The sequence below is a fragment of the Naegleria lovaniensis genome (assembly GCF_003324165.1).
Source record: "Naegleria lovaniensis strain ATCC 30569 chromosome Unknown tig064, whole genome shotgun sequence".
Taxonomy (NCBI): domain Eukaryota; phylum Heterolobosea; class Eutetramitea; order Acrasida; family Naegleriidae; genus Naegleria; species Naegleria lovaniensis.
Window position 1 is genome coordinate 24,351 of NW_025407886.1, and position 26,416 is coordinate 50,766.

The following is a 26,416-nucleotide window of genomic DNA, read 5'->3' on the forward strand; positions in this document are numbered from 1 at the left end:
TTGTTGATTTTGTATGCCACCATTGAGGAATCTTTCAACAGCTCCTGCAGAGCTGGAATTATTACTCCCAACAAGTTTTCTTCCAAATAAAACGACAGTTCATCCCCACCATCTCTCGGAATGACAATACTATCACTGTTCTCCTCCACAAACAAATGATATTCATCTAACAGAGGTACTTTGTAATGTTTTTGCATTTTTTATGTGCTCAAAATTGGCAAAGAGAGATTTTAAATCTCCTTGTAGTTGAACTGACTGGCGCGAACTTTACCTTGATGTGTTAGCAATTCGATCCAATGCACTGGAAGCTTCCTCTTCGTTTAGATCGACTTGTTGACAACCTCGTCCTTTTGGCTTTTTATCAATGGGATGGTTTGCAGGATCTCTCACGACCATGATCGAAGGTTCATACTGTGGAGCATCCAAGTAAAGAGTTTCTTTCTGGCCTTTCAAGTAATTCACAAATTTTCTATATTGTTCCATGTTATGGGCGTTACCAAGCATGGCTCTAAAATGATTTTGAGTTCCTATTGGTCGATCTAGAATGTGAAAAATATGCCTCTTTACAAAACTATGCTCTGGAGGCGGATAGCGTTCACAAATATCCAAATATTGGTCACAAAGCTCAATAGGGCAAATGTGAGTACCTCCATTGAATAGAGCTGGATTGCAAAGTAAGGGCTCTGCACTCATGACGGCGTCTACGCCAGTATATTCCAAGCAATCAAGTACGTCTTGATACATTCGAACATTGCCATTGGCAATGACAGGAATTTGAGGAACGTGTTCTCGAATCAATTTAATGACCTCCCAATCAGCATAATTTTGATTGTGACCTCTTTGATCTCTCGTTCTTCCATGTACACATAACACTTGAGCTCCTGCTGAAACAACAGTGTCAACATATTTCAAAGTTAGCTCAATATCTTCAAAAATTCTAATCTTGGCAGTAACAGGAACTGGTAATTCTTTATGTGCCTTATTGATGAGAGAATATACCAAATCAAAGTTTTCCATAATGTATGATCCATATCTACCCTTTTTTGCAATTCTTTGTGGGCATCTATTGTGAAACGAATTAACCATTAAATTAACAATTACGGTAAATTGGTAAATAATATTCATGAAGCCTCCAACACATACCCCAAATTCAAGTCAATAGCTGAAATTTTATGGTTACTCATTTCCCATGCTAACCATCCACACTCAACAAAGGTATCAGGGTCATTGGCACAAAATTGTGCAAAAACTGGGCCTTCGTTTTCTAAAAATTGGAAATGAAGTGTTCGATAGGTTTCATCATTCTTGAAAACTTTGCTATGAAACATTGGTGTGTAGGCTAAATGAGCTCCATGGTTGTGTGCCAAAATTCGGAATGCTGTTGTTGAGTCCGAGAGTATCCCGGTAGTAGTAGCATCATGCATAATTATTTTGTTTCATAGTTAAACAGTAGCGAGCAAAGAAAGTAATGCAATGTGTCCGATAATGTAATTTATATTTAAATTAATAAAAATTGGTGATGATTGCAATTATTAATAATAAAAAGTGTGTGATGAGTACGTACCCAACTCGCTACACAATCAATGATATGAATAATACAACAAATATTGGAATTCCACGTACCTTTGGTCAACCATGGGAGCTACAACATGTTTAGGGGATCCGATAGACTTCCAAAATTCATATCCACCCAATTTCGTATCTGGAATTATTCTTGTTGATTTATCAACTGTATGACGATGTCCATGACCACTACTGCCAGCAATATCCTCGGTTCTATCCTCAATTTCAGTTTCAATATGATGATTTGTCGTTGGCAACATTTTTTTCTTCTTCACTTCAACATGAAATTTGCACTTGCCAATACAAGGATTAAAAACTTCTCGTGAGTGATGTAAGCCTTTGTGAATGAGAACTCGTGATGAAGATTTCAAAGTGAAGAAGGAGAGATTCTTTCTCACCATTCCGATGAGGTTTTATTTTTCATCGTTGTTGTTTGGATCATACAACGAAGCCTTCTTTAAAAAATGAGTGATGATTCGGGATTGCAAACAAGATCATCATTTACGAAATCAATGAATACATCATCAGCTGATAGGAATGACAATATGCAAAAACAGTATACAAACGGATTTGGATTTGGAAATCGTTTGATTGGAATAATTTTGGTTGTGGTGTTGTTTTGTTGTATATTTACAAGGGAAGGAGTAATTGGAGCTTCTTCTCAGTTGAGAGTTTTCAGTACGTTTCTAAAATCAATATTAATATCAAGTTGAATTGAGTGATATCCGATCTTCTAAATTGATAATCCTGTTTTTCGAAACATTTCACAGTCATTCCCCACTCGCATATTGACCAGGGATGGCTAAGAACAGTACGAGAATATCAATCCGAAACATTTCTCATTCTGGATAGCATCATTGAGCAACTTATTGCACGACCACACGCCAAATTTGTATGGGGTGATGTGCTGTACTTTAAAGAATGGTTCGAGCAGCAACCAGCCACAAGACAGCAACTCGTCAAGAAAATGATTAAACAAAATCGATTCGAGTTTGTAGGAGGTGGTTGGATTCAAACAGATGAAGCATGTGCTTCCTATACATCAATTATTAATTCAATGACAGTTGGTCACGAATATTTATTGCGTCGATTTGGAATTAGACCTAGAGTAGCATGGCAAATTGGTATGTTAATTTTGAATAATATCTTTAGATATTTTTACCAAAATCGTTCGAAATAGATCCATTCGTAAGTAGCAGCAAGTGGTTATGATATTAAATGTCATTATGCAACAATATTAGGGGCATGATGGAAGGATTCCACAAATATTCAGTCAAATGGGTTTTGATGCTCTGGTAATTAATAGAGTTCACTTTTCAATCAAAAGTGTCATGAAAAACGAAAGGGCTTTAGAATTTATTTGGAATATTAGCGACAACAAAACAATTTTCACAGAGGTTCTACACACTCACTATTCCAGCCCAAGAAATTTTGATTTCGAAAAGCCTGGAGCTGAGCAAATTAATGACCAAAATGTGGAAAGAAAGTCCATGGAATTTATTGAGGACATGCGAAGAAGAGCACAAAACTATAGAACCAACTTTATATTTGTACCTTTTGGTGATGACTTTAAATTTAGAAACGCTCATGCCCAATATTCTAGCATGGATAGAATTATTAATTATATCAATAGCCACGATCTTGGAATGAAGGTACAATACTCCACTGCCACAGAATACTTTGAGGAGTTGTTTAAAAGCTATGGATCGACTACTAAGTTTCCAGTTGTAAAACAGGACTTTGTTCCATATGCAGACTATCCTGACAGTTACTGGACAGGATATTTTACATCTCTACCAAATTTAAAACGTTCTGCTAGAACTGCAGAATCTATTCTCACCACTACTGAAATGCTTTATGCACTTGCTAGAGTGAAAATGACACATCAAAAAACTGCTTTCAATTGGGTTGACACATACAATTCTATTCAGAGATCAAGACAAACCGTGTCGCTGGTGCAGCATCACGATTCAATTACAGGAACCTGTAGGCAACATGTCTATAATGACTACATGTCTCAACTAGCTTCAGCCATTCAGGACATGAGATCACTTCACAAATCGCTAGCCAAGCATGTTCTAGAAATATCTTCGGACAAAGTATTATTCGAGTCATTAGAAGTTTCTGATAGAAAACCTCACACTATTGTCATTTATAATAGCTTATCTCATGCAGTGAAGCAAATAATTACTGTGAACACGAAATGCACAAATGCCAAAGTCCAAGACTCATCTCGTCAAAAAATAGATTATCAAGTGATACCTAATGTACACAATCCACAAGAAGAAGCCTCTGCATTCCCATACACCATACAATTTTTGGCCTCAATTGATGGCCTTGCATTTGAGAAAATATCCTTCCAATGTCAAGAGGATACAGAAGGAGATTTACTTGATACCAATGTGCTGTATGTGAACAGTCCAAACCAAAATCATTATTCAAAGTTCGAGAAGGCCAACGTTCAAGTCAAGTCGATGGACTCAGCTCGCAGTGGAGACCTTACCATCGAGAATGATTTTTATGTCGTCTCTATTGACAAGAATACCGGATATGTCAATAAGGTAATCACCAAGCATGACGGAAAAGAGCATATTACCAGTAATCAATTCTTAGAGTACAAAACACAAAACAGTGGTAGCTACTTGTTCAGACCTAATGACGAGGGACCATCTCCGTTAGGTCAGCAATCTCTTTCCTTTGTTTACGTTTCAAAGGGAAATGTTATGGATAAGATATTTGTAGACACTAAGCGTGTAAAAATTTACATTACCCTGCCTCACAACATGAAAGATAGCGTGTTAGAAAAGTTTATTGATTACAGATTTGAGCTGTCTCCTCTTCCAGAAAATTCAGAAACTGTCGCTAGATTTGGAGTTGGAACAAAAAAAGTCAAAGGAAATTTAATTGTGTATGATGGCTTTAATTTTGTGAAGAGAGTTATTCATCCTGCTGCACCTCATCCTGGCCATTTCTATCCTTCAACTTCTGGCGCTGTATTGAAGATGGCTGATTCACAACAAGTATCCATCCTCACAGACCATACCATGGGTGTTACTGCTCAAGACAATGAAGTTGAATTTCTTGTTCACAGAAGACTCATGAAAGATGACATGAGAGGAATGTCTGAAGCTAACAATGATCAATCACCTCTCAAGTTCAGACTCTCTGTATCTTATTTAATTGGTACAAGCAATGATGATTTTGTTTCCATGCATAAGAAGAGTCTACTGGTAAATCGACAACCACAGAGCTATATGGTTGATGGAGAAGTTCTTGGCTCATTCAACATTTTCAACAAAAATTTCCCTACCAATGCTGAAATATTATCCTTACAAACCAGAGGAATTTCATCAGATGAAGTGTCTATTCGATTTATCAATCTTCATCCATCTAAGAAAGTTGAAATTAATTTTTCCAATCTCTTCTCTGAAGGAATTGAAGTTTCAGATATCCGAGAACGATCGTTGAACCTAATTTATGACGTTCAAGAGGAACGAAAAAAGTTAAGATTCAAACAAGATAGTGTCATGAGATTTGATTTTACTAAGGAAGTGACATTATCAGGAGAAGGAGGACAGAACACTGATCAAGAAGGAGTCTTTTTATCGGATGAAGCAATCGCTGAAATGAACAAAAATCCAGCACAGAGAAAAACACTTGCACTTACCTCTGTGGATCCTGTATTCCGTGTGATCGTACCAGGATCCAGTATCAAGTCCTATTTCGTTGCCATGACCTTTAGTGGAAAAGGTTTTGTACCAATCTCTCAAAAAGAAGCTGAAAACGAGGATTCTGAAGGAAAAGAAATTAATGAACTAGGTTTGGAAGAAGAAGAAGAGGACGAAGTCAACTCAAAGAAAGAAGACGGAGACGTAAAAGAATCATCAAAGAAAGAAGATGACTTGCGTTCAGAGGATAAATCCAACATTGACATTGTCCAGGAAAATGAAGTAGAAAACAAGCAAGGACCCAAAGACCATGGTGTTGCAACACCGAAAAGCGCTGCACCATTTTGGATTTTCCCAATATTTGCTCTTGTCCTTTCATTCTTTGGTTGTGTTTGTCTTTCCCTCATCCTAAGACTCTCGAGACGAAAGAAACAGCCATCTACCATTTTACCCATGTTCCAAACGGATGCGAATCCTGGTGTGAAAAATGTGTAACACATCACGTGCAGATATCTTTTGATAATTTAATTTTACAGTAATAATAGTGAATTCCCTTATTCTTCACAAGGTCCCTTTGTCTTTAATCATACTTTCCATTGGTTTGAGTTTCGATCGAAAATCCTACTACAACTCTCTCTATTCTTGATCTAATTTTTGTAATTCTGGACGAGAGGGTAAATCCTTTGGTAATTTCAAATTCCATACCAATCCCAACTTTTCCATCATTTTCAACACTTTAAATCCAATATCCAATTCATCATCTTTTAATGCCAATTTTGCAGAACCTGGATAGGCATGATGATTATTATGATAACATTCACCAGCAGTCATGACCGCTTGCAATTTTTGAGCAAATTCACTCGTTCCAAGATAGGGCCATCCCTTCACATTATATCCCTGAATACATGCATTCTGAACGTGATACGAGCGCGATTGAATAGGTCCATGATTATGAGCATACCATCCCACAAAGAAATGACCATGCACACAAACAGCCACTCGAGCACAAATACCCCAAATGATCCAATGCCATCCTCCCAACGCATAAAACAATAAAGCCCAAGGTAATTGTTGTAACATCCAAGTTTTTTCCATGAATTGAAATATCTTATCTTGTGAAATGTTCTCACCTAAAACGACTTGAGGAGGATGTTTTAATTGAAAAGTGCAATGCATTTGCCAATACGCATCTTTCCAAAAACTCTCTTGTTGTCCGTAATAGGGATGACATTGTTGGGGAGGTTGACGTTGTGCCCAATCACGTAAATCATGAGCTTTCATCATTCCTATTGGACCAGCAATTCCCATTAAGGTTCCAAAATGGACCAATAGATATTCCAACCATTTGGGACATTCATACGAATTGTGAATGAATTTACGATGCATGCCCAATGAGTGTCCAAAAAGAATTGAAATTCCAGTACTGAATGGAACCACATTTCAAAAGCAACAAGTGTGTGAGAAATTATATAATGTACAATTCCACGTACGTTCCAATAAACACAGCTAAATCTTGAAGAATTAATGAAGGATCGAACGTGAGAATTCCACCAACAATTGCAGTATAGGACATGCCAGCATACCACAAGGACTTTAATGGAGAATATTTCACTTCTCCTTCCAAGGCGTTACATTTTGGGTCTGTGGGATGAATTCGTGGAACTCCAGGTTGATAGGTCGGATGAGATTTGTAGTGTGTTGTTTCGTGAACATTCACGTTCGATAATGTTTGTTGTTGTTGGTTGGTAACTGAATGGTGATGAGAGAAAAAGATTCGTTGGTTTCGTTGTAAATTCGAATAGAGCTCAGGAAGCAAGCTCTTGTTGTATTGTTTGTTGGCAAGAGCGTTCGGAAGAACGAGTAACAACAATCTGCTCCTGGCTGACAGCATGCTAACGTTGGGCTGAGAGATTCTTTTTTTTTCAAAAAGACAACAGTGACTGGAAGATATCAAAATGTCAACTGGAATGATTTTGATAGGTAGAAAAGTTTCGCTTTGCTAGAGATGAAAAGTAGCAACATGGATGGTCGTTGTCTTCAAAAAGCAAAATGATATGTATTGTAAACAATAAATGAGTTTGGATGAGTGGATGAAGACTTCTTCATGTTTAAAAACTGTCTCCGTTGGCTTTGCTGGCAAAGTTTTACTTCCAATACTTGTATTATCTTTGCATTGCTGATGAAAAACGTTTCAAAGAAGAACATAAGCTCAGGTCTCACTTGTATCCAGAATCATGGAGGCAATTTAGAAACTGCTGTTTGGATTTGGTGATTGATCAAAATTTTAACGTTCCTAAAAGAAAAGACAGAAATCGAAAGAGAGATTATAGTCGCCTCTTTCAAGAACGCTTGGCATGGTTACCAACTATGTATCAGGAAGTAATGGGTCTCCCTTTTACGATGAACACCAAGGTGGAAATACCAAGTGTGAAATCTATCCTGCCAGTAGAGTTTTATTGTAATGGTTGCACCAAACATCAAGAACAACGTTCAAGCTATGCAACATATCTTTGTGATGTCGTTTGAATGATGGAACGTTGTATCTGTATGAACAGTTGAAGTCTGATTTCGATTCAGACCTTTGTTTTCTCGGAACGCTGGTGCTTAGTATGGCTAGTCGGACATCACTGTTAGATATTTGTTAACCGTTGAACCACTTCTTGAAAAACTTGGAAAGAGAGGGATCAACGCCATAGGCAGTCAGACGTAGATATCATGAGCTAAACGAGAAAGAAGAACAGTCTCAATAGCGAACTACAATGAGCGACAGTGCTTAGACCTTAGTTAATTTTTTATATCTAACGAAAGTATAAAGCACACTGAATATTTGATAAACTTCTTTGACTCATGTCAAGTTCTCATATAAGTTGCCTCATACACAATAACCAATTTGTCTAAGGTGTATTGAAATCCAAAATTATGGAGAATCCATCCCATTTTCATTACATTGAGATCCATTTCAGTAAGGTACGTCTTCGAATTTCTTCCCCTTTTGAAAACAAAATCCAAGTAACTCATTCCTGCACTCATGTCATACTCACAATTCTTCTGGTTGTTTTGCTTTTTAACCTCTCTTTAATATTTCAACAGTGACTCCCAAGTTTTCAAGAATTCAATTTGCAAATTCAAAAATAACTTTAAAAAAATTGAACCTCTTGACCAACAACAACACACTGAGTGGTGTCCTTTTTTTGTGTTTGTTTGATATTGCTACCAAAGAGAAAACACAACAACAACTATCAAATTGAGTAGCGAATTTTATTTTGGGCCCAGCCACTTGCTTCATCATTATCGCGCGAACTTCTCATCAACTTTTTCTTCCCGATATAAAGACTATTGAATGAAATAATGGAGAGTTTGAACCCAAGCGAATTTTGTAGAGCATCTAGTAGTTTCATACAATGTGTTCTCTCTCAGAATGAGGCGCATGAAGCCTTTGGAGCCTTGCAAGAGATGATTGATAATAACACTTCAAGTGCTGCTCTTGAACGAGAACATGGCTCCTATCAGCTAAAAACAATACTGCAGAAAAACCTTGAACTCAATGATCCTAATCATTTTCCTGGTCCTATGGCTGTTCAGATATCGAGGACCTCTCTCGAAAAATTGAGGAACAATGAGTATTACATTACGGAAAAGTCGGACGGAATTCGTGCCATGATGATGATGCTGTGCAGCAAGAATTTTCCTCGTTGGGTTTATGATGATGATCATACGGACCAATTTAACTTATTGGAAAACTGTGCCATTGAATGTACATATCATCATGCAAAGCAAGGTGCAAAAGAAGATGTTGTGCTTCAATTGACAATTCTTGCAAACACTAACTTTCTTTACAATAGAAGAACAAACACTGTTCAATTATTGAACACAAACACAAATACGCGGAGAACATTGAAGAGGTTGAGCGGATGGTGCTTTTCTTTCTTTTTTGACAGAAATTTTGAATTTTATTTATGCTTGGAAGAAATTGTGTTTCCAACAAAGAGTACCATTTCAGGCAAGGTTGTGAAGATGGCAGATGTTAAATATCAAGACTTGGTAATTTTGGACGGAGAAATTGTTTACAATATTCAAGAAAAGAGATATAACTATTCTATTTATGATGTCATTAGCTTTGTGAAGGAATATATTCACAAAGAAACAAATACTGCAGTCGATAAGATTGTGTCATTGCGAAAAGAATCCATGACAACTCGATACAAAGAAATAACAAGCGGTGTCACTGATCCTCACTATTACTATTACCAAAAAGTTTTGCGAAAACCCACCCCAAAGAGTCTCAAATTAATTCGAAAACACTTTTATGACAAGACGGAGTTGATGACAGTTCTTAATTGCATCAAAGAGGATCCAAAAACAGGCGAGTACATTTATAAGGGGTACAACAAAAACGATGGACTTATATTTACCCCTAAATCTGGAGAATTAAGCGCATTCAAGCCAGGATCCAATGACTATTTAATGAAATGGAAATGGCCCAATAAGCTAACATGTGATTTTCTAGTGTGTCCTGTGAACAACTCGCCAATCGTTGAGAATGCACGTAATTCTGCTGATAACTGCTTCTATTTTTACTTTCAATTTAAGAGAAAGCTCACTCTATTCTCTGTATGTCAAGTTAAAAAGATTTCAGAGAGTCTTGTTGCTCGATTTAAAGGATTGGAAGCAAACGAGGCTCTTATTGCTGAGTGTGGATACGATTTGCCCAATTATGGAGGATGGTATTTCCTTCTTATTAGGGAGGATAAAAACACGCCCAATGCATTCAAAACAGTCGCAAATACCCTTGAAAACATGCTAGAGAATGTCACTGTAGATGATTTGCAATATTATTTGTTGCCAAGCGATTCGTACGACAGCAAAAAGTATAAGAGAATATTGGATTCTAGAGAACAATTTTTGCGTGAATATGAAGCAAAAGTTGTGGAGTTGAAAGCATTTGCTTATTTCAAGCTAGCTCACCATCAGGGGTCTCTTTCTCTTCAATACTGCATTGCCGATGACGGAGTTTCTTGGAATTTTCATTGTTACGTCGGTGACTCCAAAGTTAATTTGGATCATGTCAGAAACAGCCATAACCAAGTCGTTGAAACTTATTTCAATCCAATGGATGGCAAATATGTTGTGACTCGAACAGTCACAGTTGCTCAGGACGAGTTGGTAAAAGTTTGCAGTGGCTCCAAGTTGCTAGACAAATTATTACTCATGGAGAAGGCACGAAATTTGGCAGACGCACACTTTGCAAAATCATCACCACACACTTCTCGATCGTCACCGGCGCACTCTTCTTCGACCAGTAGTCAACAACAGAAGAGGTCAATTCAAGAAACAGATGCCAATGGTAGCCATGCTCTACCATCCAGCACTGGACAAAACGGAGAGCCATCCATGAAAAAGGTCAAGCAATAAAAGAGGCATATGATATTAGGATGGCAGTTCAGATTTGTTAATACATTTAATGGCATTAATTCCAGCCAAAATTTGAACCCGCTTCAACGCAAACTCTCTTTTCTTTCTTCACTGTTTATCATCGCCACAACTGTTTTTTCTTAACTGCTCCATCAGTTGTGCTACAGCTTTTCGACATGCTTCTTGCTTGGCTTCAATTTTTGTTCGAAAACAAGCACTCTCTGTCTTGAAATTTGTCAAGGTAAATTCTGGTGGCGAGTTTGAAAAATCAATGGATACCATTGCTGAAAAATTTCCATTCACATCTTTCGTGAATTGTTCAGACATTTGTCCTCCTAATTGTTGCAGTATCAAGTTCAAATTTTGAATTGGATTTTCATGAAGATGTCCAACTTTTTTCAACTTTTCAAGCAGTTTTTCCAGCACAACAAGAGGCTCATGAGTGACTCCTGTAAGGTGGGTAATCCAAGGTGCAGTTCCACACATTGGTTTAGATGATGAACATTTTGGACATGTGAATGTTAGATTGCACAAATATGTGAGAAGATCTTTTGCTGAAGGTCTTGTCTGGATATTGACATCAAGCATTTTCTCAATGAGCTCTTTTTCAATTTCATACAAATCTTGGCATTGAGATAAAAACGAGTGAGTGTTTTCCCTCAAGTCTTTCAAATTTTCAAGTCTTTCTGTTCCAGTTTTGAAAAAGGTTAACCTTGTAATAATGATTTCATATTGAATATTATTCTCATCGAATGATTGTTCAACATTAATACATACATTTCATAAAAAATAATTCCAAGACTGAACATGTCTACTTTCAAATTGTTTTCTCTGGATTCATTTCCAGGAATATAAAAGTCCGTACCACGATCCTCATTAATGTTTTGGCTGTCATTGTGATGATAACTGAGACCAAAATCACCCAATTTAATCTCACCTCCATTGATGAAAATATTATCAGGTTTCTACATGTTGAAAATCCAATCGCAAGTTCATTCCAAAACACAGAAATGAATTACTTACTAAATCACTGTGAACAATCGATTTCTCACTTAAAAATACAAGTACTTCCAATATCTGCATGAAATATTTCCATGCGTCGCCTCTCTTCAGCTTTTTTTTGATTGCGTGTCTCATTGTTGTTTCACAATATTCCATTTGCATGCACAGTACTTCTTGGTCGGTAATGTTTTGCTTCTGATCTGAATGGTCAAAGAGCTCGTCAATTTCGTCAACAAGGGGTTCTGTCCAAACACTATAATATCTCACCACACGAGGGTGATGAAGAGATGATAGTTTCTTTGCTTCCTCCTTGGCCTCTCCAATAGAGACAGGAATGCTATCGTTGGTAGACAAATGACACGAATTGGAGGCACCCTTTTCTTCATTGGAAAACTTGACCAATTTAATGGCGTAGATTTTGTTTTCCATTCGATGCTCGCCTTTGATCACGGTTCCAAACGCTCCAGATCCCAACTTGAAGCCCTTTCTTTCAATGTGAAAATCTTTTCTCAATCTACTGGTTGGCATTTCAAGAGACGAATCTACATCCGTTTCGGCAATGGAGACTTGAGTTTCATTGTCTTCGTCCTCATCTTGTGCATCATCTAATGAAATATTGTTCATCATAAACTCTAGCATTTTCTGCTTTGAGAAATTCTTGAATTTTACGTCTGTTTGTTGCAACTGTTTGATAGTTGTTAGTAGTTCCTTTTGGAATTTCTCAAGAATGAAGTCTGAGTTGGGAGAAGAGCAAGAACTTTGAGAAGATTGATGTGATGAACCGTCATGAGAACAACCTGTACTGTGAGTTGAGCGAGATGACACCTCTTGATCTTGATCGGTTGTAGAGGATCGACAAGATGCTGATGAATGATATTCTTGATCGAGTTGTTATATTTTGGCACCTTACACCTTACACTTAGTGTCAGTGCTGTTTGCATTTGACACTTGAGTGCCAAATGAATGAAGTGTGATTTGTATTTGACACTTGAGTGTAAGGTGCTATTTGTATTTGACACTTGAGTGTAAGGTGCGAAATGGATGTTGATTGAAATGGAGGTACTAGTTTGTGAACCTAACCATTCTACTTCGTGTTCATATAAAAAGGTCAATAACGAATCTATCAAACAAAAAAAAAAGCATGATTTAATCTCATGCATCTACTTTCCTTACGTATGTTAGCTTGGACCTTCGTATGAAAGGAGTTAGGAGGCACAAAAGATGATATGTTCCTTTCATTCACGATGATAGACTCAGCCGTTAAGAAGTATGACTACGAAACAAAAAGTGATTCCAGTTCCCTTAATTGTACCCTTCTGATTGCTTCAGCTTGACTTTTGCTGTTACCGTCATTCCCAAATCACTCAAATTCGATTACATCAGCCAACAACAGTGTTGAGCACCATTCTCTTGTTCTTCTCACCGTTTTTGTAACAATTGAACAAAAGTACATGTCACTATGAAGAAAAGCTGGCAAGTTTCACTCCCCTGTTGAACCAAATGAAAATGTTTTCCTGTACTGCAAGTGTTTTTCCTCAACATAAATCGTCTCTCAAGTTCATTCAGCAAGCTCTGACATCCTGTTCGACAACTTCATCTCAATCTCTTTCAACGCCGTGTTGTATGGCGCAACATCAACTCAGAAAACAGGTGCTGAACGGTGGAACATTATTTGAACCACTGCCTCACAACGCTTCACCTTAGAAAATGAGCGTGAGTCTATTCTTCCCTCCATAAACTAAATTTCGTAGATGATCATTTGGTATTGTCGTTGTCAGACGAATTGTCCAAAAATTGCGTTCGTGATACTCGATGATGATTGTGTAGTGAAGAGAATTTTGAGGCCCGTTGCTCACAACCGTGAAGACGGAGGTTTGTAATTTCAAAATAATATTTAAATAAATTAAAAAATATACAGGTGCTGATGACACTCGGCACTCAAGTGTCAGGTGCTGTTTGCATTTGGCACTCCAGTGTTAAGTGCTATTTGTATCTCCTTTTTGGGACTACGTGCCATTGCAAACGGCACTAAAGTGTAAGGTGTAAGGTGCTAAAAGGTATGTCCTCTTCTTGATCATCATCATCATCATCTTCATCGTCTATCATATGGGCCCTGGGGAAGAAGGGTCTGTTGTTTGTCATATTTTTTGCGCATGAATTTCGTGGTGACAGGTTGACATGTTCATTTCTGGAATTAAAACGGTAACAAACGTGAATTGGGTGTTGAAACAAGAAACTCTAAAATAACACCGTGTGGATGACCATAAGGTGACAAGTCTATTCGTTTTCCAGCTCATCCAAGGCAACAATGTTCACATCTGAAAAAGAAATCGAAGCTTCAGCGTTTTTGAGCATTGCACTGCTAAAATTCAAACAAAATCTTTTCAATCGCAACTCGTTACTTTTCTCTTGAGCGTCGAAAAAGCTTTGTGCTGCTGCCAACTCGAAATAATAAATTGCTCGTGTTACATTGTGAGGCACACCAATACCATCTGCATACATCACAGCCAAATGATATTGCGCAGTAGGGTCATTTAGATCTGAAGCCATTTTGTAATATTTCGCAGCTTGTTCGAAATTTGGAGTGACTCCTAAACCTTGTTCAAACATTTCTGCCATGGTAAGCATGGCCTCAGTGTTGTTCAGTTGTACAGCTCTCTCATAGTATTCTCTTGCTTTTTCATAACTTTGGACAACGTCATCTCCATTGAAATACAAGTTTCCCATTTCGTTGATGGCATCAGAGTGATTTTGTGCTGCAGCCAACTCGTAGTATTCTCTGGCTTTGACCATGTCTATGGGTACTCCATGTCCCAAGTAATTCATGACACCTAGGTTATAATAAGCTTTGGCTGAGTGATGTTTCGCTGCAGCTTCATAACATTCTTTCGCTTTTTCATGACTTTGATCGACTCCCAACCCAAACTGAAATAACATTCCGAGTGCACACATTGCTTCTGAATAATGATTTTCAAATGCATAATTATTGTGACATGTAATCTCTAATAGTGCTTTTTGGGACGCTAGCTCAAAGCATTCTTTGGCCTTCATATAATCTTGAGCCACTCCGTGACCATAGTAATACATATTTCCCATATTGTGAACACCACTCGAATAATTTTGTTGTGCAGCCAACTCGTAGTATTCTTTTGCTTTGATGTAATTGATGGGTACACCTTTTCCTTCAAAGTAAAGATTTCCCATCATGTTTTGAGAAAGGTAGTGAGATTTAAGAGAATCCGATTGAAATAATAACCTTGCCTTATCAAAGTCAGCTGCATGTCCACATCGTCCGCAGTTCATGCATGCAAGAAGTAACTTTTTGCAATCGTTTTGATGTTGATCATCTTCCAAATCTCGGAATACGCTCGAAAAGTTATTAAACCCAAATTTGTGAATTTTTTTTAAATATTCAAAAATGTGCCCACTATCATCGGCAGTAGCTTGATCGGAATTCATCCATTTCATCAACAAATCCAAAGCTTGTTCAAAATTTCTTTGATTAATGTACTCATATATTTGTTGTTGCGAAAATTGAACGGATGTGGTCATATTTGAACGATCGCTATCGGAAACCTTTCTCTTTTTAATATGATCATCCTCTTGTTGAGCACTACTTGTCGAATGGTCATTAATTTTTCTCTTTCCATCCTCTGTTCGTGATGATACAAATTGAGACATTTTTTCGGTTTGCCATTTGAAATTGTAAAACTCTATTGTTGCTTGCATCCAAATTTCTTTTTCTTCACATTCGCTTTTGCATGAACGTACAAGACATTTACAAATATTTCTGTAATATCATCGAAGCCTTCCATTGTAACATAACTGGTTTCTACATAGGTTACACAACCCAATGCTCTTGCAATTTCTTCTCCATCCTGAAACGATAATGGTCTCCATAAATCTTTGATTCTCACACGAGAGCAAACTTCAACATTTGAACGAATATCCGTTTTACATCCCATCAAAAGAATGGGCGTATTGGGACAATGTGTCTGAATTTCTGGAATCCATTTATGATACAAGTTTCGAACGCTGGAAATGTCTTCAACGCTGAAACAAAGGCAAAATAAGCTAGCGTTCGGGTAACAGAGTACTCTGAGTTTGTCATAACTAATTTCATAGATATTTGAAATTTCACATGTCCAAACTTTTCACTTACTCAGGTTGTCCAGCAGTATCCCAAAGATCAAGATCAATCTGGTCTTGTCCCTTTGTGTATTGCCAAATAAAATTTTCATACACAGTGGGTATATATTCCATATCAGAATGTCGTAGATTATAACTTTTTGCAAACAAGAAACATGTTTTTCCGACTCCTGGATTGCCATTCACGATCACTCTAAATTGTAAATCACCATAAACTTGTTTTAAATATTGTGCAATTGAAATTGTTGAACATGTTTCTTTCAATTCTTTTTTAGTGTAGAATGGAATGCTGTGTAAATGTTTAAATGTTTTCAATTCATTAAATACTTGGCTCACATGTTCCTCGGTCGCTCGTTCCAGTTCATAATTCATTTCAATTAAATTGTATTTAAAGTTAGACGTTTTTTGATCATATTTTAAGATATACTCAGGATACGTAGTGATCTTTGAATTGGTTTCCGGATCAAATAGACTTTGTGCGGTCCATTGTTTGAATTTTTGTAATTTTGTTCGGTAATGATGTTGCCAGAAACAATCCTCGCAAGATAGATTCGCCAGTATGAACGATTTACTGGTCATGTGTAATTCACATAATTCATGAATGGTAAAGTAGGAAAGAATAATTCGGAAAACGTCATCATTGAGTGTTTGAAGCAACAAGTAAGGATTGGCATCATCATGTTGCTCCATTTTTTTAAGAGGATGAACTGAAACGCAAGTTCCATTTTCACGCCACAACCTTAAAATGATTATTTGAAAATTTTACTGCACTTGTCGTAACAATTCGAAACAAAATGAACAGGAGCACTCGATGATGGAGAATCATTGGAATATTGAGTATGTTGCTGACCTATGAATTGATTTCTGTTCCTTTTTGGTCTTCCCCTTTGTTTCAAGGCAGTTCCTGATACTTTTCGAGCCATTTCTTCAGTGGTAATGATATCAAACTCGAGAGGTCGTTGTTCTCTGCATTCCTTCTCAAAAATGAGTCGTGGATTTTTCTTGACGTTCCTTTTTATGGTCATCTTGGATGGTTTCGAAATTTTAGAGGTGGTTGCTTTCGAAGATTTGCCAGTTGGCTTTTCAGAGTTTTCCTTAATAAAGGTGGAAGAGGAAGAGGATTCTAAATGGGAATTTACATTTGGAACTGATGAGGGAGAGATTACAGGAGAAGGAGGAATTGTTGAATTGGTATTGTGATTGTTGTTAGAATCAAAACTTGACTCAGAGAATGAAGGAAGACTGGTCTCTTCATCGGTTTCCAATGATGAGTCATACAAATCAAAAGATTGACTCATGAATGTACCTAGGTCACTCGAGATCATGTGTGATGATGCTAACGGTTGCTCTTGTTGTATAAAACCATTCATTATCAAGACATGCTTCAACTCTTCAATGCATTGCATATTCTCTTCAAGATTCATGAAGGTTGATGGCTCAGAATCTTCTGAAAAAGTGTTGGCCGAAAACAAAGCTGCAGTACTTTCTTCAAGATTCACGGGTGCCTCCCAGTCCGTTCGTGTCGCTTGATAACTACTGCCGGCAGTAGTATCGATGGTAGTAGTAGCTGGAGACAAGACTAAAGGTGTCGTTTGGCAACCATTCATCACATTTTCTGTGTTGATCAATACGTTTCTAGATTCATTCATGGTCATCATTGGGCTCTGCTGCATCATCATGCTTTGTTGGGAGGGGAAATACAAATCAAAGACAGTAAAAGGATCAATCGAACTTTGATCAAGAAACAACTGTTTCATGAAGAGAAACCAACTGGTTGAACTGTTTTCTGTGGCATCGAGGGAGGTACGGTCAGTCTCTACGTTTGTGGCAAAGGATGTGTTTGTAGTAGTTGCAGTACTGCTGCTGCATGGCATTCTCATCATCATGTTCGGTTATTGTTGTTGTCGTTAGGGGTTTTTCTTTGTGATGAATAGCATCAATGTGTCGTACAGGTGCACTTTATGGCCATTTCTGTTAGCAAGTGCTGCAATACATGCATTCGAGGACCATTGTTGCGCTTTTGTTTCCTTCGTATGCCGTTCGCATTTGGAAAAAATTTACACGAGGAGAAAATCATGGGATCCTCAGATGGAAACCACAAACGCTGTTTTGAGAAATGCCACATTTCTGGTGCGAAGCTGATTTTCTACAAAACTGGGCTCGGTGACTTATGCAATGTCCAATGATTTCGAAAAACAGTACGCCCCCATTCTGCTTCCGAAATGAATATTCGGGATCCCGTTACTGCACATTGAATCTTTTCTCCTGTCTGTGACCATGTGTACTGTATTCCCTTCAAAATCAATGTCATGTTCAACGAAATGTTGTTTTTCGAGAGAATATTCTTTGATCCCATTCCATGGAAATGGTATTTTTGACCGAAGTTCTACTCGTGGATGAGCAGCAGACGACTATGATAGCTTGTAAACTTGTCATGTTATTACTGGTTGCACACAACAACAATAACAACGAACGCTTCTACAGAGCTAAGTTTTGGGAAATGTATTCGAGCGTTACGAATCGAGAAGGTTCATTCAGTCTCATCATTTGAAATCTCTCCACAGTGAGTGCAGCATCCTTTAAGAGAGTTCTGTATTTCTGATCGACGAGTGGAAAGCGCCGGGCAAGCATATCAAGTGAACGGTAATCCATGTCAATGAATGTCAATAATCGATCTGCATATTCAGTAATGATTAACGAGACTGAAGAAAGAATATTCTTTAAGCATTGCACATGAACCCGACACGCTAGAGAGATGGGAACTGCAACACCGTACGACGAGTACTTGAAATCTTCAAATTGTGTCGATTTGGATATTAAATCTGCATACTTGATAGCCTCCAGCGATATTTCCCCCTTGAATGATTTGTGTTTTTTCAAAATCACAATGGAATAGAGCATGGTCATGAATGTATTTCCGACAAAGTCGCTGGGTCCAAATATTGTTTTGATATTCTCTACAGCAACGCTAATTTGCTTAATTGTATGTTCCACGTTTTCAGTAGTACATTCAGGAACTTGCCTTTCTGAATTCAGCTCATCCCCTCCGTCACTACTAGAACTTGATGATAACGAGTCAATGAGTTGATGAAAACCTAAAGGCAAATCTTGATAATCTTGTTTGTCCTTATTATATTCAAAAACTTCTTTCAGTTTCGATAACTGCTGCTTGAGAGAAGATGTTTGACGATTTGTTTTGGTTGGTTTTTGGACTTGAAACATTTTTTCATTGGAACTTATTACATATTTTGAAACGTTTTCCACAGCATCTTTTGACAAGCTATAGTTGATCGTTTCTTTTGGTGTGAAAAAAGTAAGAACTGTTTCATAACTCTCTAGTAGTTCATCTAGATAATTACTTCGCAAAAAGGATTCTGACAGTAATACGGTTCGCAAAAGACAATGAGCACGTTCTGCTTCAGGATGAAATTCCTTCACATAAAATTTTACATTATTCAAAATATATTCTGCTTTCTGTCGCTCACCAGCTCCTACGTTAAATGTTAACAAATTGTGTTATGGCCTGTGGTTGTAATTTAAAAAACATACCAATTAGATAAATGGCCAACCAGGAATAGGTTAACATAGTGTTAAAATCTGAAACATTATCAAAAACAATTGCCATTCTCGATCGTGCCTTCTCGTATTGCGTTTTAGCTAAGGCAAATTCATTAATCCGTTGAAAACACATTGCCTGGCAAGTCCAAATAAACGAGCAATCATTTTCTCCAAGAACGTGAAAATATTTGTAAAAGTATTCCAAACTTCCAAAAAATTTTTCGGTCTGAGGCAATAACGAAACTCTCATGAATTGTAGAATTTGTTCTTTGTCTGTGGTGGGTAAAACTTTCAAAATAATTTTCAGGAAAACATCATATGATAGTTTGTTAGTAATTTCTTGGCTACTTTTGATACTTGAGATATTATTATAAATTGTTTTGCAGATGGATTCAATATTGTCTTTAGGGAGGAGCGATGAAATGGATTCTGCTTCTGTCTCACTCAGCAAAAACGGCGATGATGTCATTGTTGACGATGAATGAGATATTTGGCATTGTCTCTTAGCATACAGGCAAAAAGATCTATTTTCTTTTACACAATTAGAACAGCATGGAAATAAATAGTCACATTTTCGATGTCGTATTTTGCATAACAAGCAAGAGGTGTCGGCTTTGGAATGCGGAGCATATTGTGGCGTTGTTGTTTGGGTTGCCTGAGAATTTTGTTCGCTCACAATTAAATTTGAAGCCAAATATTGATCTGGAATTGGGAGGCTAGTTGTCGGTCGAAGATTTGTTAATCCGTCCGAGTCAACACCACTCACAGATGAAGGTGGTGACACATATTGCGTCGCTTTTGATGATGGTGGATGATCCATAAGAGCATTACTTGCTGATGATAAATGTTGCTGTTGAGAAAGATAACCCAAATCCTGGTGATGATCGTGGTTGAGTAATGTCGTCGTTCGCTGTGGTACCATGCTCCTTGGTTGATGAGCCAAGGATGTTTCCTCTTGCCCAGGATACAAGTTTGCATCAAACACAGGAAACAATGGATGAGAATCGTTTTGAGCCATTAACAAAGTGCTTGCTCGGAGGCTATTCCCGATGAAACTTGTCGGCGAAATTGTTGGTTGCAAGGTAGAAGAAGGTTGTTGGGAATATGATTTATCATCTTTGGAAGAAGAAGCTTGTTGTGGTATGGATGGTTGGATCCATCGCTGTTGTGGTTGTTGCGGAGGTTGATTTGGGCTAGCGTTGTTTTGGTACATTTTGAAGCATTTTTTTGGTCTTTGTGATTTTTTCCCGAAATTGCTTGGTTTGGAAAATAGTCATGTTTGAACTCCTCTTCTTGCTTACATGGATGCATGAGCGAGATCCAACTGTGACTTGCAATAGTAATAGTAATCTTGATTACGCGATCTTGGATTTCGGCAAGATTCGATCGTGTGAAAAACAAGATAATGCATAGGTAATCAAAAGAGAGGTAATGATTGAACCTAGGCGTTGTTGAATTGCAATTTATCTTGCTTCACACCAAGAATCATGCTCACAAAATTGTTCTTGGTAACTTTTGAAAAATTCCATTTCTTAGAAAACGTTCATGTACTGCGAGAGGTGTTGCAATGACATAAATCGAGAAGGTTCCTTGTCTTTCATTTGCTGGAAGTTCTCTAGTGTGACCTGTACATCCTGCAACAACTTGTTATATTTTTGATCCACAAGCGGAAATCGTTTTGCAAGCATTTTCAATGCTTGGTAATCCATATTGAGAAATGAAACTAATTTTTCTGCGTATTCGGCAATAATGAGAGAGGTTGTGATCAAGATATTCTTGAGTGATTGCAAATGGACCCTACATGCAAGAGAAATTGGTACAGAGCATGGAAAGGATGAGTAAATAAAATCTTCGTATTGTGTCGTTTTAGAAATTAAATCGGCATATTTGATTGCTTCAAGTGATATTTCGCCCTTAAATGATCGATGTTTTCTCAAAATCACAATTGAATAAAGAAATGTCATGAACATGTTGCCAATATAATCTGTAGTTCCGAAAATTGCTTTGATATTCTCTACAGCTATGTTAATTTGCTTGATTTTGTTTTCTAAGTTTTCATTTGGTTCCTCTCTCTCGCTTGTATGTGTAAACTCATCGTCATACTCACTTCCTTCCGAGCTTGTAGAAAGAGAATCAAATAATTGGTGGTATCCCATAGGATATTCTTGCCTGTTTTGCTCCACAAGATGTTTCAATTCGGACAATTGTCTTTTTAGCTCAGTTTTTTCTGGGTTTGGTTTTTTGGGTTCTTTCACCGAAAACATTTGCTCATTTGAGCTGGCTATATATTTAGAAACAGCGTCTGTAGCATCTTTAGACAAACTATATGACGCTGCTTCTTTGGGAGTGAAAAAGAGTAGAACATTCTCGAAATGAGTTAATAATTGGTCATGATTGTTACTTTGAAGAAAAGACTCTGAAAAAAGAGCAGTTCTCAGCAAATAATGAGCATTTTCAGATGTAGGCTGAAACTCTTTCACATAGAATTTCACATGATTCAAATAATATTCTGCTTTTTGTTTGTCTCCTTCGCCTAATTGAATTTAGTATGATTAAAAAGTACATTAGTTGTCAACAAACTTGTGCATTATTGCAAAGTACTTACCCACTAGGTATGCCACAACCAATGCATATACTGCCATTAATTTAAAATCTGAAACGTGATCAAACATTGCTGACATTTTAGACCTGGCTTTCTCAAATTGCTCTCTCCCCAACTTTTTCTCTCCAATTCTTTGCAAACAGAGACATTGAAGAATGTACATCATGGCACGGTCTGTGTCTTCGAGTGTATTAAAATATTTGTAGAAATATTCCAAATTTCCAACTAATTTTTCGTTTTGAGGAAAAAGTGAAACTTTAAGCAATTGCGAAAGGAGATCCCGTTCTGCCTTTGGAAGAATTTTCGCCATAAGTTTCATGCTTAACGAATAAGATAATTTGCTCGTAATTTCAGGTCCACACTTGATGCTGCTAATATTGTTATGTACGTTTTTGTAAATTGTGTCAATATTTTCTCTGGTTATATATTTTGTGATATTGTCTTCCTCCTCTCCTGTTATCATGAATAGTTCATTTTTATGGTCTCGCTCCTCATGCTGTTTTGGCTTTTGGGTTTTTCCTTGCAGATACAGGCAAAATGTTCGAGTTTCCTTAGAGCAATGAGTACAAGATGGATAGAGATAGTCACATTTTCTATGCCGAATTTTGCATAATAAACATGATGTTTCGTGTTTACCTTGTGTGACACTCGGGATATTTTTAGAAAGGTTAGGGTCTTGGAAAGCAGGAGGGACCATATATGATGATGAAGAGCCGCTGGAAGAGGAAGATGTCGAAGTTGTCGATGAGCTGATGTTTAGGTTAGATGAAAGAGATAAAAAAGGAAATTGGTCAGGGGTTGATGTCATAAGGAGGCTACTTGCGCGAACGGTAGAACTAGAATCTAGAATTGATGCTTGACCTATAAATTGTTGCTGTGGAGTTGGTGGTGAAAGAAATGGTTGTCGTATTTGTTGTGAAATAGTGTTGTGTGGATACTGACTATAATCGATTGGTGCAATGTTGTTGGCTTGTGGTTGGCTCATGAGTGCTGCAGTATTTGTCATCACGGGAAGATTTTGTTGTGGAATTTGAGAAAGGGGTGTTGTGGAATAGTGATGTTGTGGTGGCGAAAGTTGTTGTTGTGGTTGTGAAAGGGATGATCGATTGGTTGGTAGTGAAAATAAATTCATCAACGAATTTTGAGTCGATGAATTATTATAATTAAAATTATTGCTGATGATGGGTGTTGTTGTATTCGGATTTATCCTAATATATGAAGCTTTCTGTTGTGGCTGTTGATTAATGTTTTGTGATTGGTTTGAAGACACGCTCATGATATTTGTCGTCGGGTGTTGTGCTTCTTGTTGGCTTGAGCTTGCATATCCTTGCTGAGTGGATGTATTTTGCTGCTGATGCCCATTGTTGGGAGTATCATTTAACCAGTTCGGAATCATTTCTTTCCAACAGCATCACGTATTTTTTTTTGCGGACTTGTATTTTTTTTAAAAATTTTCCTCAAAGGTGGTTTTGCCTCAAATGCATTAATCAGTTGTTTAATTACAAGGGTTTGAAGATGAATTGAATACAATCATAAAATAAAATGCACAATGAGCCAACGATCTTCGTGATGATAGTGGCCAGAAGGCTTTGTGTTGGTGTGCTTTAAAACATCCTTAGGACACTTTACAAGCCAAAAAATCAATCAAAAAATGCCTCCTTTGAACAACTCGGTTTTTTTAAAACTCACGCACCCTGTTGCTGGCACGAGCAACAACCGGCCCAACGTTTCAAATTTGAACGCTGGAGGGCCATGCCAACATTCATCTAGTGCTCCAAATTGTTCGTACGATAACAACCATTGCCATGATCACAACAACCACAACAAGGCATATGTAAATCCTGTTCATCATCACGATCATGACATTCCGATCTATTCCAATCAAACCATGGAAATGATCCATGATGCAATTATTTTATCAGAATTAAAATCACCAACTCCCGACGTTCATATTTTGTTTACACATTTTGATAAGAAATATTTTCATAACAAACTCGGTGCTTGTACGACATTGCGATGGAGTAGTAAAATGACTTTATGTGCTGGAATTTGCTACAGTCAATACCAAAAATTGACTATAACAAAAACTTATACTGGAAAAACGCCTGGTGATGTTGTGAAAAAGCAGGAACAGATTTCTCAAAGAGTTTGCACAATTTCACTTTCTGAAAAGCTATTGAAATTTAGACCTTCCATAGATACTATATCTACCTTAATTCATGAAATGATTCATGCGTTTCTTTTCATTGATTCCAATGTGGTTGACAGGGAAGGACATGGTGATAACTTTAAATGGTGGATGAATTATATTAATCGAGTGGAAGCAAATACTGGGATTCATATAACGATTTATCATAGTTTTCATGATGAGGTTGATTATTATAGACAACATCATTGGAAATGTGCAAAGTGCTCCATGCTAGTGAAGCGAGCCATGAATCGAGCTCCAAACAAGTACGACGACTGGTTTCCAGATCATGAGAAAAAATGTGGAGGAACTTTCATAAAAGTGAAAGAACCAGAGAAGAAGAAGGAAATTGATTCGAAAAAGAATTATGCTGGTATTCAAAAATCTAGAAAATTCATGGAATCTTTCTTGAAGAAGTCCATTTCAACTAGTAGCTCGGCTTCGGCCTCATCATCTAAATCAGAATGCACTGACACCACGAAATCTACATCAACTTCACAAAAGCCAAAACTGTACTTGAAGAGAAAAGGAAGTGTATTGGATACAAAAAACATCAGTTTGTCATTGCCCTCCGTTGATTCCAATCCAACAAAACAAAGAGATACAGTCTTAAACAATCGGCACGAAAAGTACTCTGATCTTAATGACATAATTTTAATTGATGATGAGAGCAGCACTAGAAATATCAGCACAACTACTATTGAAGTCATTGATTCTAGCGACGATGATCTCGACAATTCTATCTCAGAAATTGTTATTGATAACAATGACGATGATTATATCCCACCTGAAAATGTAGTTATCGTCAACAACAATGATAGTATTATAAGTGATGGTAGCAATGGAGATGATGTCATTATTTTGTAGATTTGGGCATATAACCTTTCTTAAAAAACATTATTCGATTTCAGTATTATTACGACTATGCATGCTATCATTATCAATGCAAACAACCCGAACGATATTGACCAAAACGATATCCATCCTACTTTTTTCAGCTTGGCATTTCTAGACCTTAAAATGCAAATCAATGGAGCTGCAATCAATAACGGAGGGAAAATTACACCAAAACAAATACCCCCAATAACCAACCATATAATATTGAGATCTTTTACGTGATCCTCATGGCATTGATAGCAAATGGTATTTTGTATGACATTTCTATGGTACAATATTTTCATAATGCATGGAATTTCTTTCAAATCTACTTGACATTTCTGACAGATGAACTCATTGCAAAAGGTGCATTTACCACTTCCTTTCATGTCAAGATGATTTTTACACATACCCGTAGACGCTGGACGCTTACTGGAGTCAATAGGATCCATGACGGAGCTTTGAGAGCTTGTGCTACTGATATCTGTGACATTACTTTTCGTTCTGATCATTTTCTTTGGAGTAGACACACATGTTTCAGCAATTACATTGTTCGTAGTCAATAAGGCTGTTTTTTGATTGGTTGCTAATGTTTTCATTTCGTCCTCACTCCCAGCTGTTTTAAGGGAATTTGTTGATTCAATTTTGTCCAGAGATTTGTCTGTGACAAGATCATACTCCTGCTCCTCATCACCCATGTGAAACGATTCCTCTCTGAGATTGTCTGAACTGTTGTGATGTTGCGACCTGATATTACCAAGCACATGCGTGCCTTTTTCTCGTACATTTGCCACATCATTGTGAATATTTACAGAGTTGTGAAATATTACATAACCCTCATTTGTGAAACTCAATTCGTCGTTTCTTTCCATGTGATACGAAATATTGTGTAATTGCTGTTGTTCATTGGGCGAGCCATGAGACAGTAAATGAGCTTGAACATGATTCGTTGGAGGAGCTACCGTAATTTTCAAATCTGAAGCTTTGGCAAATTGAGGATTTTTGTTGTGATGGTGCTGAATGTGATGGTGATTGCAGTGCAACGTTCTAACACTCGGATTCGAAACGCTCAGTAGCGAGTCGGAAAGTGTGGCAGGAGAAGAGATGGTCGAAGAGGAGAGTGAAAGAATAATCTGAGGCACTGGTTGGTCCCGATGATGAGTAGGGCTTTGATTTGTGGGGTTTGGCAATGTTTGTGGCGTTGTTTGTGTATTCAATGGGCCGTCCTCATGTTTCGTTGTTGTGATTGCAGCATTGTTCGTGGAATGATGATGATTTGTATGACCCATATCAGCAATTCCGATGTGGCCAGTTATTACTGTCTCTTGAGAGGATGCATCATCTTCTTCGTCTCGCAATTTCGTGAAGCGCACCATGATGATGTGTATGGTTCAATGA

General features: G+C 37.5%; 12 protein-coding genes across 12 annotated transcripts; 3 read left to right on the forward strand and 9 right to left on the reverse strand.

Annotated features, from left to right (window-relative positions):
* Positions 1–267: 267 nt before the first annotated feature.
* On the reverse strand, positions 268–1,964 carry C9374_013026 (uncharacterized protein; the record flags this gene model as incomplete). Its single annotated transcript, XM_044688857.1, has 4 exons — positions 268–1,063; positions 1,144–1,378; positions 1,565–1,572; positions 1,624–1,964. The coding sequence occupies 4 exons, from the start codon at positions 1,962–1,964 to the stop codon at positions 268–270; spliced, it is 1,380 nt and encodes a 459-aa protein (XP_044542078.1).
* Positions 1,965–2,027: 63 nt separating this feature from the next.
* On the forward strand, positions 2,028–5,726 carry C9374_013027 (uncharacterized protein; the record flags this gene model as incomplete). Its single annotated transcript, XM_044688858.1, has 4 exons — positions 2,028–2,241; positions 2,334–2,687; positions 2,744–2,751; positions 2,805–5,726. 4 exons carry the CDS (start codon positions 2,028–2,030, stop codon positions 5,724–5,726), a joined length of 3,498 nt encoding a protein of 1,165 aa, XP_044542079.1.
* A 141-nt stretch (positions 5,727–5,867) lies between these two features.
* Positions 5,868–7,122, reverse strand: C9374_013028 (uncharacterized protein; the record flags this gene model as incomplete). The annotated part of the gene is made up of 2 exons (XM_044688860.1): positions 5,868–6,654; positions 6,722–7,122. The coding sequence occupies 2 exons, from the start codon at positions 7,120–7,122 to the stop codon at positions 5,868–5,870; spliced, it is 1,188 nt and encodes a 395-aa protein (XP_044542080.1).
* Positions 7,123–8,579: 1,457 nt separating this feature from the next.
* Positions 8,580–10,643, forward strand: C9374_013029 (uncharacterized protein; the record flags this gene model as incomplete). The annotated part of the gene is made up of 1 exon (XM_044688861.1): positions 8,580–10,643. One exon carries the CDS (start codon positions 8,580–8,582, stop codon positions 10,641–10,643), a length of 2,064 nt encoding a protein of 687 aa, XP_044542081.1.
* Positions 10,644–10,751: 108 nt separating this feature from the next.
* On the reverse strand, positions 10,752–12,284 carry C9374_013030 (uncharacterized protein; the record flags this gene model as incomplete). Its single annotated transcript, XM_044688862.1, has 3 exons — positions 10,752–11,355; positions 11,421–11,608; positions 11,667–12,284. 3 exons carry the CDS (start codon positions 12,282–12,284, stop codon positions 10,752–10,754), a joined length of 1,410 nt encoding a protein of 469 aa, XP_044542082.1.
* A 1,638-nt stretch (positions 12,285–13,922) lies between these two features.
* On the reverse strand, positions 13,923–15,326 carry C9374_013031 (uncharacterized protein; the record flags this gene model as incomplete). The annotated part of the gene is made up of 1 exon (XM_044688863.1): positions 13,923–15,326. One exon carries the CDS (start codon positions 15,324–15,326, stop codon positions 13,923–13,925), a length of 1,404 nt encoding a protein of 467 aa, XP_044542083.1.
* Positions 15,327–15,358: 32 nt separating this feature from the next.
* On the reverse strand, positions 15,359–16,484 carry C9374_013032 (uncharacterized protein; the record flags this gene model as incomplete). Its single annotated transcript, XM_044688864.1, has 2 exons — positions 15,359–15,758; positions 15,808–16,484. 2 exons carry the CDS (start codon positions 16,482–16,484, stop codon positions 15,359–15,361), a joined length of 1,077 nt encoding a protein of 358 aa, XP_044542084.1.
* Positions 16,485–16,543: 59 nt separating this feature from the next.
* C9374_013033 (uncharacterized protein) lies at positions 16,544–17,680 on the reverse strand (the record flags this gene model as incomplete). The annotated part of the gene is made up of 1 exon (XM_044688865.1): positions 16,544–17,680. The coding sequence occupies one exon, from the start codon at positions 17,678–17,680 to the stop codon at positions 16,544–16,546; it is 1,137 nt and encodes a 378-aa protein (XP_044542085.1).
* Positions 17,681–18,272: 592 nt separating this feature from the next.
* Positions 18,273–20,565, reverse strand: C9374_013034 (uncharacterized protein; the record flags this gene model as incomplete). The annotated part of the gene is made up of 2 exons (XM_044688866.1): positions 18,273–19,285; positions 19,344–20,565. The coding sequence occupies 2 exons, from the start codon at positions 20,563–20,565 to the stop codon at positions 18,273–18,275; spliced, it is 2,235 nt and encodes a 744-aa protein (XP_044542086.1).
* Positions 20,566–20,884: 319 nt separating this feature from the next.
* Positions 20,885–23,350, reverse strand: C9374_013035 (uncharacterized protein; the record flags this gene model as incomplete). Its single annotated transcript, XM_044688867.1, has 2 exons — positions 20,885–21,885; positions 21,958–23,350. 2 exons carry the CDS (start codon positions 23,348–23,350, stop codon positions 20,885–20,887), a joined length of 2,394 nt encoding a protein of 797 aa, XP_044542087.1.
* A 255-nt stretch (positions 23,351–23,605) lies between these two features.
* C9374_013036 (uncharacterized protein) lies at positions 23,606–25,009 on the forward strand (the record flags this gene model as incomplete). The annotated part of the gene is made up of 1 exon (XM_044688868.1): positions 23,606–25,009. The coding sequence occupies one exon, from the start codon at positions 23,606–23,608 to the stop codon at positions 25,007–25,009; it is 1,404 nt and encodes a 467-aa protein (XP_044542088.1).
* Positions 25,010–25,253: 244 nt separating this feature from the next.
* On the reverse strand, positions 25,254–26,394 carry C9374_013037 (uncharacterized protein; the record flags this gene model as incomplete). The annotated part of the gene is made up of 2 exons (XM_044688869.1): positions 25,254–25,303; positions 25,431–26,394. 2 exons carry the CDS (start codon positions 26,392–26,394, stop codon positions 25,254–25,256), a joined length of 1,014 nt encoding a protein of 337 aa, XP_044542089.1.
* Positions 26,395–26,416: the final 22 nt, after the last annotated feature.